Here is a 14148-nt window from a genome sequence, read left to right on the forward strand (position 1 = left end):
CAACTATATGGTAGATTATCAGATCATTGTGAACCTTTTTAAAGGATATGGTTCCTAAATTCTATTTGATTGACAAATATGATGGCCAAATTTTCAATCTGTAAGTATGTGATGAATATCGTTAAAAATGAACTAAAACCATGTTTATGTGATATATAAATGCCTTTCACTTTAATCCCATCATTTAAATTTTAAGATATATATAATGTGTCGTATCCCAATTTTTTAAGTATATACCACGGTTTTAAATAACGATCGTTACGCTATGTAACGGTCGTTCTTTATAGGTTTTGGAGAAGGTTGTGGCCATTAAGTCTGTTGTTATTTAACTGCTATAAAATTTTGTTAGAATAACGGCCGTTACGGGCGTGAGTTAACGGCCGTAACGGGCGTTACTTTCTTTTCTCTACACGAATTTGCAGAGAATGTTGCCTTTTTGCTAGGACGGCCTTCTTCATGTGATGTTTGAATAATTGAAGGCTTGAAAACTCTCTTTTCAGCCTTATCACTTCATTTTCCCAAGCTAAATTGCCAAAACTTCTAAAAAAACATTAGATTTCTCTCAACACAAATAAGGATTGCAGATTCCTGTGTTCACTTCTTCAAGAATCAAGAACTCTATATTTTAGAGTGGTTTCAAAATCTATTGTGTTTTTATTTTTCTTTTTAACAAATGTTAAGATATTTTTTGAATCATTGTTGAAGTTAATGCAAAAATAAAAATAATTAGAAGTTAGAATGTTAGATAACTTTGATTACAAACTCAGAACTTAAGTTTTATTATTTTTCAATAATTTTTAGATTTTTTTTTAATCCCTTTAGTTTTTACTTTGTAATGAATGCATAAATAAAAATGATTAGAAATTAAAATATTAGATAACTTTTATTAGAAAATCAAAGTGGATCTACTCAACAACCCGCCAAACGCTCATTCTGATGGTAATTGAGGTTAATTATTATGCACAGTGTTTAAAAATTGTAAATTTTGTGTTTATTTGATATATTTATATTTATCATTAAGTTCTATAACTTAGTTTTGATTGCACTTTTAAATATTTGTCAATTTCAGGAACTTTGCAAATTTTTTTAAAAAAAATTTGTGTAGCGATAGGCTGTTACCATAACGTTATGGTTGTTACCGTTACGTTATGACCGTTACAGGCTTGTTTCCGTTACCCGTGATTGCGAACGTGACCGCGATTTAAAATCATGGTATATACATGTTAGAGTGTTGTGTCAAATGATAAACATGTGCCACATCTGTGTCAACATCCATAGCCAGGGCTCAAAGCTTCTATGTATACACCATAATAACTAACTCGAGTGTGGTAAATGTAACGTCTTTAACCATTCACTGACCAAGCTCTACACCATAGTCACCTAGCGGTGATACAAAAGGCAAATACAAGGGGATAACCCCACAAATATTTCTGAGGTCCCCATATTTACACATATGAGTTAACTAATGAAAACAGCAGTCACCCCACCTACAAATTACAACTAAATAACCAGCTTAAACAAGACAATGAAATATCAAACAAAAACCATCCTAGAAGCAGTAAACATCTAAATAATAAACCAGATGCTAACCTGAGGGGAAGACACAATTGTGTGTAAGCATGGAAACAAAACAGGGACTAGTGTCGGCACCATTGTATCATCCAAGTCTCCAGAAAGAAGAGCCAAGCACCTTAGAGCTCCATGTACTACAAGTTTTGATACAATTATCACATTTCATCTAAATAAATTGAAGCAGGATCCATCAAACACCTTATCAAAGGAAACACGAACACAGCTGAGATTAACCAAGTAGGTAACACCCACAATAACAAGAAAACACAAGCAGGAATTTGAAATTCTGATCTTTAGACTGGTCGAGATTCACAAAGCTCATACGTTGCTATTGTGGTTAGTAAAATTGGCATGATCCGGTCTTTCATTCAAAAACATATGTTCATCTCTTTACTAGTACTTATATGATTCAGGTCTTTAATTCAAAAACATGTGTTTATCTCTTGGTACTTTTAGAAACTCTTGAACATAGATCGAATAGTTAAAGAAATATATATCCTCAACCTCTTTTTTATTTTCCAAATCATGCAATGGCAACTAAAAGTTATATCTTTCTTCAGCTATTCTTTCCCACATTAAATTTGGAAAGGTTAATGCTTAAATATGAGCAGGATAAATACAAAGATCCTGGAATTAGGAATTCAGTTGGAAAAAGAGGAGCTCAAAGGATAATTCTTTTCCTACCCTCGAATTGACATGAAATTCAAATAAGAACACAACTATCACATTACAAGGGCTTAGAACATCAGGCTTTCTTAACCAAGCATGTGTAAGTTCTGAAGTTCTTAGAAATATTTTGGATGATGTGAAACTTAATTTTATTTGTTGGAGAGAATTTAGACGAAGATAAGACAATTATGTCGTAGGCTACTGCAAAGAAATTCTCCTAATAGTTGTGCAAAGTCCCCACCAAGCTACTTTCTATAAATTGTTTCTTCTATTCTACCTACTCACAGGTTTTAGTTTAGCATTTCTAGGCTCAAGCTTTACGTCCTAGTTGTGCCGAACTTGTATTCTTCGTAGTATATTGCTGCTCATACCACTCAAGTAAGTGTATTGAAATTAATTCTTACGATTTGTTAAAAAGAATATGATGAAAGGAAAGAAAAAGATTCAACTGAAGAGGAACATTCCAAAGGTTTACCTCTATTCATATTGGTTTGATCAGTAATCAACTTCAGAAGAGAAGGCAACAGGTCAGGCCAACCCTCTGGCCATTCATATGTAGCAATTGATGCTATAGCCATACTAATGGCTGTGCAGATTTTCCTGTGAGAATCATCCAACGAAGCTAAAAGAAGTCTTCGTATAACTTCCTGATAACACAACAATGATCCACATGTGAGAGGTTACAATGTATAATAAACAGTAAGGCCTAAATAGAAGTGGAAATGAGCTGAAAAAGATTATCAAAGCAAAAGTGAAAAAGCATAAGCTAAATACAAGTTATTTCAACTAAACTAACATAGTTTTCAGATTTGTTCTTTAAGCCATAAAACTTCCAAAAAAATTCAATATGCACCTTTCCTTAAAACTCGAGGAAAGGGAGAAGGGATGTAACTGATGCACGACAGCCTTCAGGTCTTAGACCTAATGTTGAAATTTGAGGCTTTATGATGGCTAAGATGAGCTGGAATTTAGGTGGAGAATGAGGGTTTGTGAAAGAATGGAATTGAGAAGTGAATTTAAACAAGAGGAGAAAATTTGTGGTCTGTGAACAGTAAAAGAAAAGGTTTAGGCATCATACCAACCGTTCCATAGGCATCACGGGTGGTGTTGAATCACATCACACAAGTTAAAGCATAATCTAGAATTCATATTGATCAAAAACTTCAAAACAACGTATGTAATGTCCTATCAAATTGTGTTTTGCAGATTTGGTTTCCCAAGTGATACTTTCAGTACAATATTAGAAGTGCTACCGCTCACCAATAGGGTTTCAGGAAATGGAATTGCATCCCATATTTTGGCCATAAAAAAAAAGGTGGGCCCCATATTTTTAAATTTTAAAGATTGCCATCTAGGGGAAAAATAACAATAGAACTCTTTATTTCAATTGTCCGAAAGGTTGAAAAAAGACAAGATTTCAATTTCAACCTTCCAAAAGTCATATCTCCAAATAACAATATTTGAACACTAATATGCCTGATTGTTGAAATTCAGGGGTGAAAACTTAGCAAAATAAGTTATTATTTTGGCTTTATTGATGTTCCTTACGATAGTTGTCAATCTAGATTCGAGTCTAGAATCGAAATCTTCATTTCACGAATCGAGAATCAAATCGAATTGAATCGCAAGATTCACTAGAAAATCCAAAAATCAATTTAAAATAACATATGTCTAAAAGTAAGTGAAAAATGTATCATAATGACATATTTCGATAAATATAGAATTATAATTTATCTAATTAGAAATATTCTTAATAATAGAATAATATGTATGTACGTATTATGTATGTAAATATTATGTTATATAGTTTTATATTATAAATTATGAACTTTAGAAGTTTAGACAATAGTTATCATGATACATACACTGAGACTAATTTAAATTTAATTAAATAGTAAAAAAAGGATATCAGATTATAATATTATTAATACAAATTGTTATAACTTGACAACTATAATTAGTTAAGTAAATTAACTAAAAAGAAAAAGAAAGAAAGAAGAGGGAGAGGGAATAGAATGATTGGTTGAAGAAAAATAACTAACAAAGGGTTTTATATACACTTTTTTATAGCAAAAACGAATCAGACCTTAGATTTTGAAAATATAATATCTAACAAACTCTTTATACATAATTAATTGAATCAGGTGAAAATTTAATTGGTTCATATTGATTCACCTAATTCAGATTGAGTCACAACTCATGTATCCTATAGATTTAAATTGCTAGTATGTAGAATCAAATCAAGAATTATAAGGTTCAAATCAAGTATCGTAAGATAAAAGATACATTTAAAATTCACCCTATAGATTCGAATTGATTTGTTGAAAAATAGATTCGAAACAAAAATCGTAAGATTCTAACAACAGTGCCCTTTACATATTTGTCTAAAATATCAACAAGTGTTAGATGCACAAGATTATGATTTTATTTAAGAAACATGGTTTCACCGACTCAGTGTAGTGTAAACATGTAACAATTTACCTTTATTATAATATTTGATTAAATAAATCAAGAGTATACAAAAACAACACCTATTGCAAAGAATATGAGTTGAAAACATTGAATAGATTATTCATAACATGGGAAGCGACTTAATATATTTCAAGTATAAGTACAAAAAATTATTAAATTTTCTTAATTGCAGCATACTTAATTTTATTATTTTACAAATAAATTTAATAAACATTTTTTCACATAAATATTTATAGAGCTGAAGTATATTTTAGGCCAAGCCTACATTGAGCTAATCTTAAGCTTTGCTACATATTTATCAATAATTTTTATTTGGATTTTATTCAAGTATTTAATTTTATAAATTAATCTAATAGATATTTCTTATCTATATTTGTGGAATAATTTAAGTTAACATATTGTTTTAATATTGATTTAAAACATTTATGGACTTCCAAAAAGAATTCATGTTAGCTTGGCACAACAACATGACACCAAAACTGATACAGTATATCAAATAACTGCAGGTGATATAATTTAAGGGGTGCAATTGAAGGCAGAATTTTGACCTCACAAGTTGTTTAAGAGTAGATAGAAGATTAAGTCTGCATGTTTGCAGCTTCTTTTTCATAGGAGGCAGCATGTTTGTATTAAAGGATAGGGCTGAAGAAAATGTCTTATATGCACTTTTCTAAAGAGGAAAAGGAGGAGGGAAAAAAAGATCACAGGTACCTTTTCTTCCATTGACACAACAGGATGTTCAAAAGTGTCTTCACCTTCTTGCCAGTGTTTCTTAATGAATTGCTTTAGAAGAACAGCTGCTAAGTATACTATGTTAAGTCTCACAAGAGACAGAAGTTCCTCACTTGTGCCACGTACAGGAATTATTTACTAGTGGAAAACATGCAATTTGTACAACTATTAAATCAGAGAGAGAGAGAGTGAGAGAGAAGACAGCAATATGCCACCAAAGAAAATATTGTCCTTCTCATCAAATAAGATAATAGGCACATCACCATATATTTCTGGAAGGCGATTATATGAAGAATAAGAGGGAGAAAAGAAGAGGAGATTATCATAAAAAACAAAGCAGCATAATATAACATAGAACAGTAGTGAAAAAGGATATCTGTCGCAATCCCAAAGAAAGCTCCCTGTTTGCAGCAACCTTGGATAGTGCACCTCCAAAACCTTCAGGAAAAATAAGTAATTGTAAATTACAGAAAGGCGGAAATTTTAACTAAAGAGAACAGGGAGTGATATGATGTACAAAAGCATAATAAAGACACAACATGAACCATTTACATGACAAAATCAATTAAGCCTATTACAACATGTTTATCTATAAAAAAGCGATGAGCAGTAGATTGTAACTGTGAAACTGAAAACTACATTGCTTACAGTCTAAAAATAGTGAGTGGGATAACTGAAAAAAAAATTATCATTCCCATACAAAATTAAGTGCCCTTCAAGTCCGAAACTCTTCCACCACTTAAAAAGCAACGACCTATTAGGTGCCTGTGGATGTATAATTTAAGCTGACCATATGTAATTTATAATTTCACATAAAATGATGATTGATTTAGTCCCTGTTTTAAATAAAGCATCCACTGACCACAGGGTTTTACCAGTTTTAAAGATTATAAATGGTGAATTTCCTTCCAAGCAAAAAGAAACTTCAGAATTTGTTGCAAATTTGTCCACTTAGAAAGTTCAGGGTTTTTACTCCTATTAAGAAATTTTTGCTTTCATCATGAATATGTTAGTTGTTGAGCAAGTCAGTAGGCAGTTAGAGAATTAGAGGGAATTGTGTATAAAAGTATGCTTCCATCTTCTCTCTCTAAATTCTCTCTTCCTACTCTCTTTCTAAATCTTTCTTTATATTCCATCTCCTTCTCTCTCTAATTCTTTTTCTTCCTCTTCATATCAAGATAACTGCATGTTAGTATCAAGACAGCAAATTTCAAAAGTAGTTGGCTTCCTATTTATTACTGGGTTAAAACCTTCCTATGTAGAGACCCTCTTCCTAGTAAGAAGTAAGATTAGTTATTAAATCTTTAGAATATGTATGAAGCAAGAATAGTTATTAAATCTTTATGAAGATACACTTGTAGCTAGCTAGTTTCTTAGGTTTCTGGAAATGCAATTTCAGATATTTTAATCTCGTAAGGCCCATGAGCCCAATTTCCTCTGTTCCACTCTTCTTTCTCCCTTCTGCCATAGTAGCTCAGAAATTGTTTTCTCGCTTTAATCAGCTTTATTTCAAATTCTAAACCTAATCAATGCTACTACTACTTGAGTACTTCCCACACAAGAAAGCATTAAATCCAGCAACTTGAAATTCAATCTTAATTTTGATCCAAAGGTGGAGGGGGAAGGATAAAATACCAATTGATATATATATTGAAACAGGATCTAAAAATGAAAGCTGGGACATGCTTCTTTTGTGCTAAAGTCACATTTCAAAGAAAGATGTAGTTCCCTCAACCACTAGGAGTTGAGGCAGAGATATCTTACAATGAAATGCAATTACGAGTGGGCTTGAGACAGAGATCGTGCAGTATCTTTTTGCGAATGGAAATTAGTAATATATCTATGTCTTATGAAAAAATATATATAATTAATCAGCCAAGGTACTTAGAACTTCTATCCATTAATCCATCCATGTCATAACTTTGATTATATGAATAATAGGCTGTCACGTCTTTCCAAGGTATTTTAGTCCAATCTTTTCCTTCCATTCTGCCTTCTCTAACAGACTTCATATCACACTTAATCATGTCCTCTTATAGATTCAGATTAAAAGAAAGAAAAAAATACTCCTTAAGCACTAATAGGTCTATGTTGCACCAAATCCAACCAAATGAGAAATCTGTCCTTCCTACTTGATAGAACCATCTTCATCTTCTTCTCTCTTTATGTCTAGGGTGGAAAGATAACAGCAAACAACAAATGTACATAAAAGAAAAGCCTAAAGCAAATGCATAAAATTAAATAGAGAAAATTACAATTAGATCCCTGAGTTTTTAAAAAATTTATTAATTCGTCCCTATTTCAAGATTAGACAATTAACATCCTTGTATTTTATATATTTCAAACTATTTAGTCATTCTGTCAAAAAAACTGTTAACCACCTTGAATTTTTATACTGTTTGAGTCCTCATAATTTTAATTATACATATTATTTAGTCCTGGTAATTTTAAATATCCACACTATTTAGTCCCTCTGACTAATGCTGAAACAAGTTGACTAATGTTTCTTGACAGAAAGAATAAAGTATTTGATTCTTCAAAATATAAGGACGTTTTAATTGAGAGATTTTGAAATAGGAATGAACTAGTAATTTCTTAAAAACTGAGGGACCTAATAGTAATTCTCACAATAAAAATAACCACATAAAAATTTTGAAATGCCAAACGATCTTCTAAGTAGAAGAATTAGGGAGTAAAGCATTCCAAGAAACCATTAGGAACAAAGTTCTCATAAGAGGCTCCACTTTATATCATATCTACGTTTTTTCATGTCTGAGTACAAACTCTTCTAGTGTTCCAACTATAAACCACATTAAAAATGTAGGTTCAGTTCTCCTACCTCTCTGGCTTTTCCAATATCCCTTGGTTCAATGCCACCAGCCTCCTAATCCTTCATTATCTTTTTCATTTTTCACCTTACCAACATACTTAACATGTTATATTTTACAACCTATAGCACATAGCATCGAATCTGTGATGCCTATTGGTAATGTTGTTTCTGCGGATTGAACTATTCCATTTTTCCTGATCACAAATGGAGATATAAAGAAGACCACTTTGAAGTGAGCCAATGTTGAACAGCGGCCAATTCGACCAGCATTATAAACTTCAATACAAAGAACTCCCAAGTAAGACGCCTCCAAATCCAAGTTCATTTCAAGCTAAAGTCGCTAACTTTGCACACTATGTGACCATGGACTCAATTTTAAGGAAACCCACAAATAAAAGCATCACCTCAAAATACAATAGCATGCATCTTTTGAATCAAAGCCCAAAAAAAGGGAAAAAAAGAAAAAAGGATGATTTAAGAGAAAGAGAGGATGAAGGAACCTGGTTGAAGAGAGGCCTCATTAAGAGAAGCTTCAGCGAAAGAACGGACTTCCTGGTTGGGGTCAAGAGTGGCAGTCAAGCAGTTGAGAAGCCATTGCTGATCTTGATCAACAATGTTTGCCATGAATTTCCAAAAGTAAGGTATCTGTTGGGGTTTAGAAAGCAGAAGATTATTTGAATTGCTTTTGAAATTCCTTCCCCGCTCTAAAAAGAGATTCTCAGAGGACAGGTTCTGGAAGTAAGATGAGCATTTATACAAGTGAGAGAGAGAGAGAGAGAGAGAAGGTAGTGGTATAAAATAATAAGCTTTCCTATGAATTTGCGTTGGCTGCTCTGGCCTCAGGTTCTAGGGTTTTGCTTTGCTTTGCTGCAATTGTCCTAAAACCCCACAGCCACAGGTGCAGCCTGACAGGGAGTCCGGTACCAATTAATTTTTTTTTTTTAATTAACCATCTGAAAATGTCACTAGTCTACTCGATGGATTTCCCAAAAAAACTCGATGGATACAAAATAATAACAATATTCACTTTTAATTTAAAGTAATTTGCACTCAGATTCTTAATTCGTTAATAAATATATTTTAGTAAATTTAAAAAAATTTATATTCGATTATCTCAATTTTTAATTTTTATTAAAAAAAATTAATAATTATTTTTAATAATTATTTTTTAATAAAAAATGAAAATTGAGGTAGTAATTTTATCTACATTACACTTGGAAGTAGCTAAATTTATGTTACACTATATATATTTTCAATGATAATGAGAAATTTGCGTTTACATTCGGTAATAAACTAATGAATGCAGGCATGCAGCTACTGTAAATTCTTTTTAATTTTGAGAATTGACCATGTAAAGTTTAGTTTCATCAGCCTTCCAGACTCCAGAAAATCATCTTTCTTTGGTAAGGGAACAATCTTCTTCTGGATTTGCTTTGTGGAGTTTCGTCTGGAGGTTGCTTAAATCCTACTGAGGAGGCCACTCTTTTGCCCAAAGCTCTGGTGGGTTAAGCCTAGCCACGTTTGGATAGGCTGGTTACATGAGAGTTTCTGGGTTGGATTTGATTTATATGTTTTTGGGATTCAAAATATGCATTTGGGCCTAAAAAATTTAAACAATCACGGATTTAGTCCAAAATAATAAATATTTTTAGTAACATTTTGATTTTATTATTCTATTAAAGAAATCAACATAGAAGGAGTGAATTAATAAATAAAATAAAAACATTTATGGACATAAAAAGAAAAAAAAAAAAAGAAAGTTCTCATTCCCATTTGCTCCTAATTTGGTGACTGTGCATGAAGTCCCAAATGAGCACCAAGCTTCCATTCATTCTCTTCAGTACAAATCTCTCAACCATCACGTAACATCCAAATTTTTTCCACCCACCAATCCCTCCAAATTCCTCCACTCTTTTCACCCTCACTCTCCTCTCTCCCTCACCATCCCATCCCCCTCTTTCTTCCTCCCACTTCATTCTCTCAACAACTCCCAAACTCAATCCCACACTCACTTCTCTGCCCTCATCATCACTGCTCCTAAGCCACACCACCCCACCATCTCCCACGTGATTTTCATCCACCGCAGCTTCCCTTCCAGCAACTGCAACCACTTCTTTCTCGCCAACAACATCCACAGCCACAGAGCTTTTGCCTTCAACATTATCACACTCAAAAATTCGTTCCCATCTTTGCTCCAGTGTCATCTTATAATACCTTGAACAGCTCATCTGATCTTTCAGCTTTCCTAATTCTTTGATGAACATGAACGGAATATACCATTTTCCTACTACCAAAGGTGCAGAAGTTTTTTCTGATAATGGGAAATTGAAATCCGGTAGGCGAGCACGGAGGTTTCTGTCAATCCCTGGTGCTTCATTCAATGTGAAATCATGCGGGGTTGAGGTTGACACTCGCCATCCTTTTCTCCTTAAGAATCCTGGAGGGTTGCCATCTGCAGCTACAGACTTGGCAACATAGCCTCCCCAATCTCTTTTGTGGACCTCAAATTGTTGATATATGTCACTGGGATCCAAAGCCTGTGGCTCCATGTCAGGAATACAGCAACCAAAGCAGCACATCTCCATGTTGTCCTCATCATTTGAGCTTGAATACGCTTTCCTGAATTAAAACATGTATAGATTGTCAACTTTGGACTGACAACGAGTTCATATTAGTGAATATAAGCATACCCTTTATCCGATCCCTTTCGCTCTATCACGTAGTACCGATTGGAAGAAAGTGGGAGATTAAGAACAGGAATAAAAAGAACACGGTTAACTGAAACATGGTTGTTCTGTCCACCAGATTCATAGCGAACTTGAAGATTCTTGTTTTGAGGGAAAGGCAGATTCTTGAGTTGATGGCTCTTGAGCAATCCAAAAAAACAGGTAGGCTCAGCTTCTTCATCTTGGATGACCAGTATACCAGAATTTGGGCCTTCAGGAGGTGGTAGTGAAAGAGCTGAAGGATCTCTTTTGTACATAGAAAGAGGCCTTGTCACATACATTTTTCTTTCTGCTATGGTTGTATCCTGTTTTAGCCATGTATTGATCTCAATATGTATGTATGGATATAAAAGAAGATAAGATACGAAAAGTCAAATGATGAGATGAACAAGTTGGACGGGGTTCTTCGAGGATTAAAAGTCAAAGAGGTCTATTATTATCGGTTTGATCTTTGCGTACCCAGACAGAAACCTTTTGACATTGATCTATTCTAAAATCGATTTTGAATCAAAACCAAATCAAATAGGAAGCAGCTGATTTGACTTCAGACCAAAACCATTTCAACGTTGGATTTTATTAAAATCTGGCCAAAGTGGATTGAATCAGAACTTGAACTGGAATTGGGCTTAAAGTGGAATCTTGGGAGTTTATACGGACCGATTCAGGTTCAATCCTTCAATGAACCGAAGCCAATGGTCATGTCTCCTTTTATCAATACTCCTTTTTCGAACAACTGCAACTGATTCTGCTTCCACAGCAACATCCAGGGTCACAGCATTATTTTCATTTTATAAGCCACAAAATTTCTAGCCATTGCTGGGTGTCATCTCTTAATAACTTGAAATATCCATCTGATCTTTAATTTCTCAAAACCTGATCAATATGAAAGCGCAGTGCCACTTGCCTTGAAAATCAAAGAGGATCCGAGATATACTCAACAACTAATCCCTACAGTTTAAAGTACATCCGAGGTATAATCAAGTTGGAAATCAAAGAAGAAGAGAGCACTTTCATCAGTTCACTTGTTCAATTGTGACTGAATAGGGCTAGCTGACCCCTAATTTCTTGCCTTTTTTGTTGCCCTAATCTTGATTCTTGAAGTGAAAGTCAAGCAATCAACTCATGCCTGTTAGCTACTTTTCTTTTGTTTTAACTTAAATCAAAATAACTACAGATAACAGAGACTTTGTGACCAAAGTAATACACATAAAAATACCCAAATTAAAAAAAAAAAACACAGAATAATCAAGTCTAAGCTAAGGAGTTGACCACAAGTTCCTCATCTTTCTTCCTTGCATTAAGATTGTGCCTGAAAATCCATCTCCAACTCTTGAAACTTTTCCTGCTCCTTTTGATTCCTCTGTCACTTACTGTGATCCTACATGAACCTCCATTTGTGAACACCCCATCTCCCACAAGACTCCCAAAAGGGCCTGCACATTGATCATGTGTCAGAAAATCACTGCTCCTCATGCTACCAAAAGCAGAATTTGAATCTGACCAAGCACCGCCAATCCTCGCACTGGGTAAATCTGCTTTGGACTCTGAAGAGAAATCAAACTTGAGGTCAATGAATCCTGAATCATCCATGGTTGTAAAGTTGCCTTCTTTAAGTGAAAACACACGTCTAGTGTTTGCTCCATTAAAACCAGGATCGACCTTTTCGGGATCTGAAACAATATTGGCGTCTTTCTTTTCACCGTCGAAGCCACTTCTTCTTGGCTCTGCTTCACTGAAGCCACTTTTTCTATCAGGATCAAAGAGCAGACCACCATTGACACCGGAGTTCCTTGCGGCTGAAATGGAACTCCTAGCGGCAGAAATAGAACTTCTGGCACCAGAAAAGGTTCCATCTTCAGAACCAAAAAAGCCACCGCCTCTGAAACTGCATAGAGACCTGGACCTGGAAACGCCCATGTAATCAACAACCCAGAGATCACTTTTTTCTTCGAAACCACCAACGCTGCTTCTCTCACAAGTACCCTTTTCCTTTTTCTTTCCAAACAGCTTGCCAATCCTCCAAAACCCACCTTTCCTCTTGATCTCAACACAGCTACTACTGCTTCTCTTCAGCAAGAACACTTCATCAGCTTTCTCTCCATTATTTTTGGGCTTAGAATTAGAATGGGAAAAAACTTCACTTTTTTTATCGTTTTCTATCAAGAATGAAATGCGACCAACACTACCTACCTCAACAGTGCAAGAATTGCGATTGGAAGAGATCTCAGAGCAAGAGCAAGAAGAAAGTCTTTGCTCTCCACAATCTGAACAGACCAGCTTGACTAAACGATCTTTGAGACAATAAGCACAAATACCAACTGAAGAAGATGACGGGTGTTTCTTGCATGGAAGATCAGATGATGAGATGCTGTAATCTTGGAACATGTCATTGTCGTACATCTCCACAGCTTTGCCTCTCTCTTTCATAGCTTCCCAAAACTCCAACACAACAATTCCAATACCAGAATCTGAAAGAAACAAGATGCAAAACGATCTGATTAAATAACTGAGCAATGAGCATAGAAAGAAAAAACTGTGGCCTTCTCCGGTGAGCAAAAATGGAAAGAAAAGAAAAGCGGGAACGTGGGGAAGTAGAGTTCAACTTAAAGAAGTAGAGAAAGAGACGAGAGACGAAGTAAACGAAGGTACAATGACACACTTTTTTGCAGTGATAGACAGACAGAGGCAGTAATAGAAAGAAGCGTTAGCTTTACGCTTTTGTTGGCAGAGAAGATCAAGCCAAGTGTAGGAAAAAAGAAAGAAAAGAAGAGAAAGAGTGATGAAGCAAAGCACTAGTTGTTTTGCAAGTGCAAGGTATAATTGTGTAGGGAAGTAAACGCAACAACAAATTGAGTAAAGCAGCAGGAGAAAATTATACACCATGATTCATTTGAATTTTTTTTTTTTTTTTCTTTAATGGAAGTTAAGATCAAATTAAACAGAAGAAGGGTTAACTAAATTTCAAGAAGCAGCAAAGCAAGAAAACTAGAACAGTGACAGTGGAGTGCGATAATTCAATTGCGGTGTCTTACATTCGAGATAATATTGAGCTTTCAGGTAATATTCGATTGTTGATTTTGTCTATTAAAAAGCTGTTATGAACTTATGATTGAAATATAAGCTTAATTTTTTTCTTACCCTCTTATC

General features: G+C 34.3%; 3 protein-coding genes across 10 annotated transcripts in view; all 3 read right to left on the reverse strand.

Moving 5' to 3' along the window:
* LOC110617455 (importin-9) overlaps positions 1–9207 on the reverse strand; it is a 29260-nt gene extending 20053 nt beyond the window's left edge. For 3 of the 6 annotated variants that reach the window (XM_043957289.1, XM_021760223.2, XM_043957288.1), the window contains exons 1-5: positions 8776–9204; positions 5822–5883; positions 5425–5517; positions 2717–2888; positions 1591–1706 (exon numbers count right to left, since the gene is read on the reverse strand). In XM_043957289.1, the coding sequence (XP_043813224.1) occupies positions 1591–1706; positions 2717–2888; positions 5425–5517; positions 5822–5883; positions 8776–8899 (567 nt within the window). In that variant the 5' untranslated portion in view covers positions 8900–9204. Of the gene's footprint in view, positions 1–1590; positions 1771–2716; positions 2889–5424; positions 5518–5821; positions 5884–8775 lie in introns of those variants that run through there. The other 3 variants (XR_006350947.1, XM_021760224.2, XM_043957290.1) reach the window with 3 other exon arrangements.
* Positions 9208–9962: 755 nt separating this feature from the next.
* On the reverse strand, positions 9963–11756 carry LOC110617499. Its single transcript, XM_021760325.2, has 2 exons — positions 10966–11756; positions 9963–10894 (listed from the first exon to the last, which is right to left on the reverse strand). Exons 1-2 carry the CDS (start codon positions 11280–11282, stop codon positions 10039–10041), a joined length of 1173 nt encoding a protein of 390 aa, XP_021616017.1. The 5' UTR covers positions 11283–11756; the 3' UTR covers positions 9963–10038.
* A 152-nt stretch (positions 11757–11908) lies between these two features.
* Positions 11909–14030, reverse strand: LOC110617498. 3 transcript variants are annotated; one of them, XM_021760324.2, is made up of 2 exons: positions 13192–14030; positions 11909–13068 (listed from the first exon to the last, which is right to left on the reverse strand). In XM_021760324.2, exons 1-2 carry the CDS (start codon positions 13426–13428, stop codon positions 12253–12255), a joined length of 1053 nt encoding a protein of 350 aa, XP_021616016.1. In that variant the 5' UTR covers positions 13429–14030; the 3' UTR covers positions 11909–12252. The 3 variants fall into 3 exon arrangements, with proteins under 3 accessions (XP_021616016.1, XP_021616015.1, XP_021616013.1); XM_021760323.2 differs by having other exon boundaries at positions 11909–13113; XM_021760321.2 differs by having other exon boundaries at positions 11909–13469; positions 13661–14026.
* Positions 14031–14148: the final 118 nt, after the last annotated feature.

This window comes from Manihot esculenta, chromosome 6 (assembly GCF_001659605.2).
Source record: "Manihot esculenta cultivar AM560-2 chromosome 6, M.esculenta_v8, whole genome shotgun sequence".
Taxonomy (NCBI): domain Eukaryota; kingdom Viridiplantae; phylum Streptophyta; class Magnoliopsida; order Malpighiales; family Euphorbiaceae; genus Manihot; species Manihot esculenta.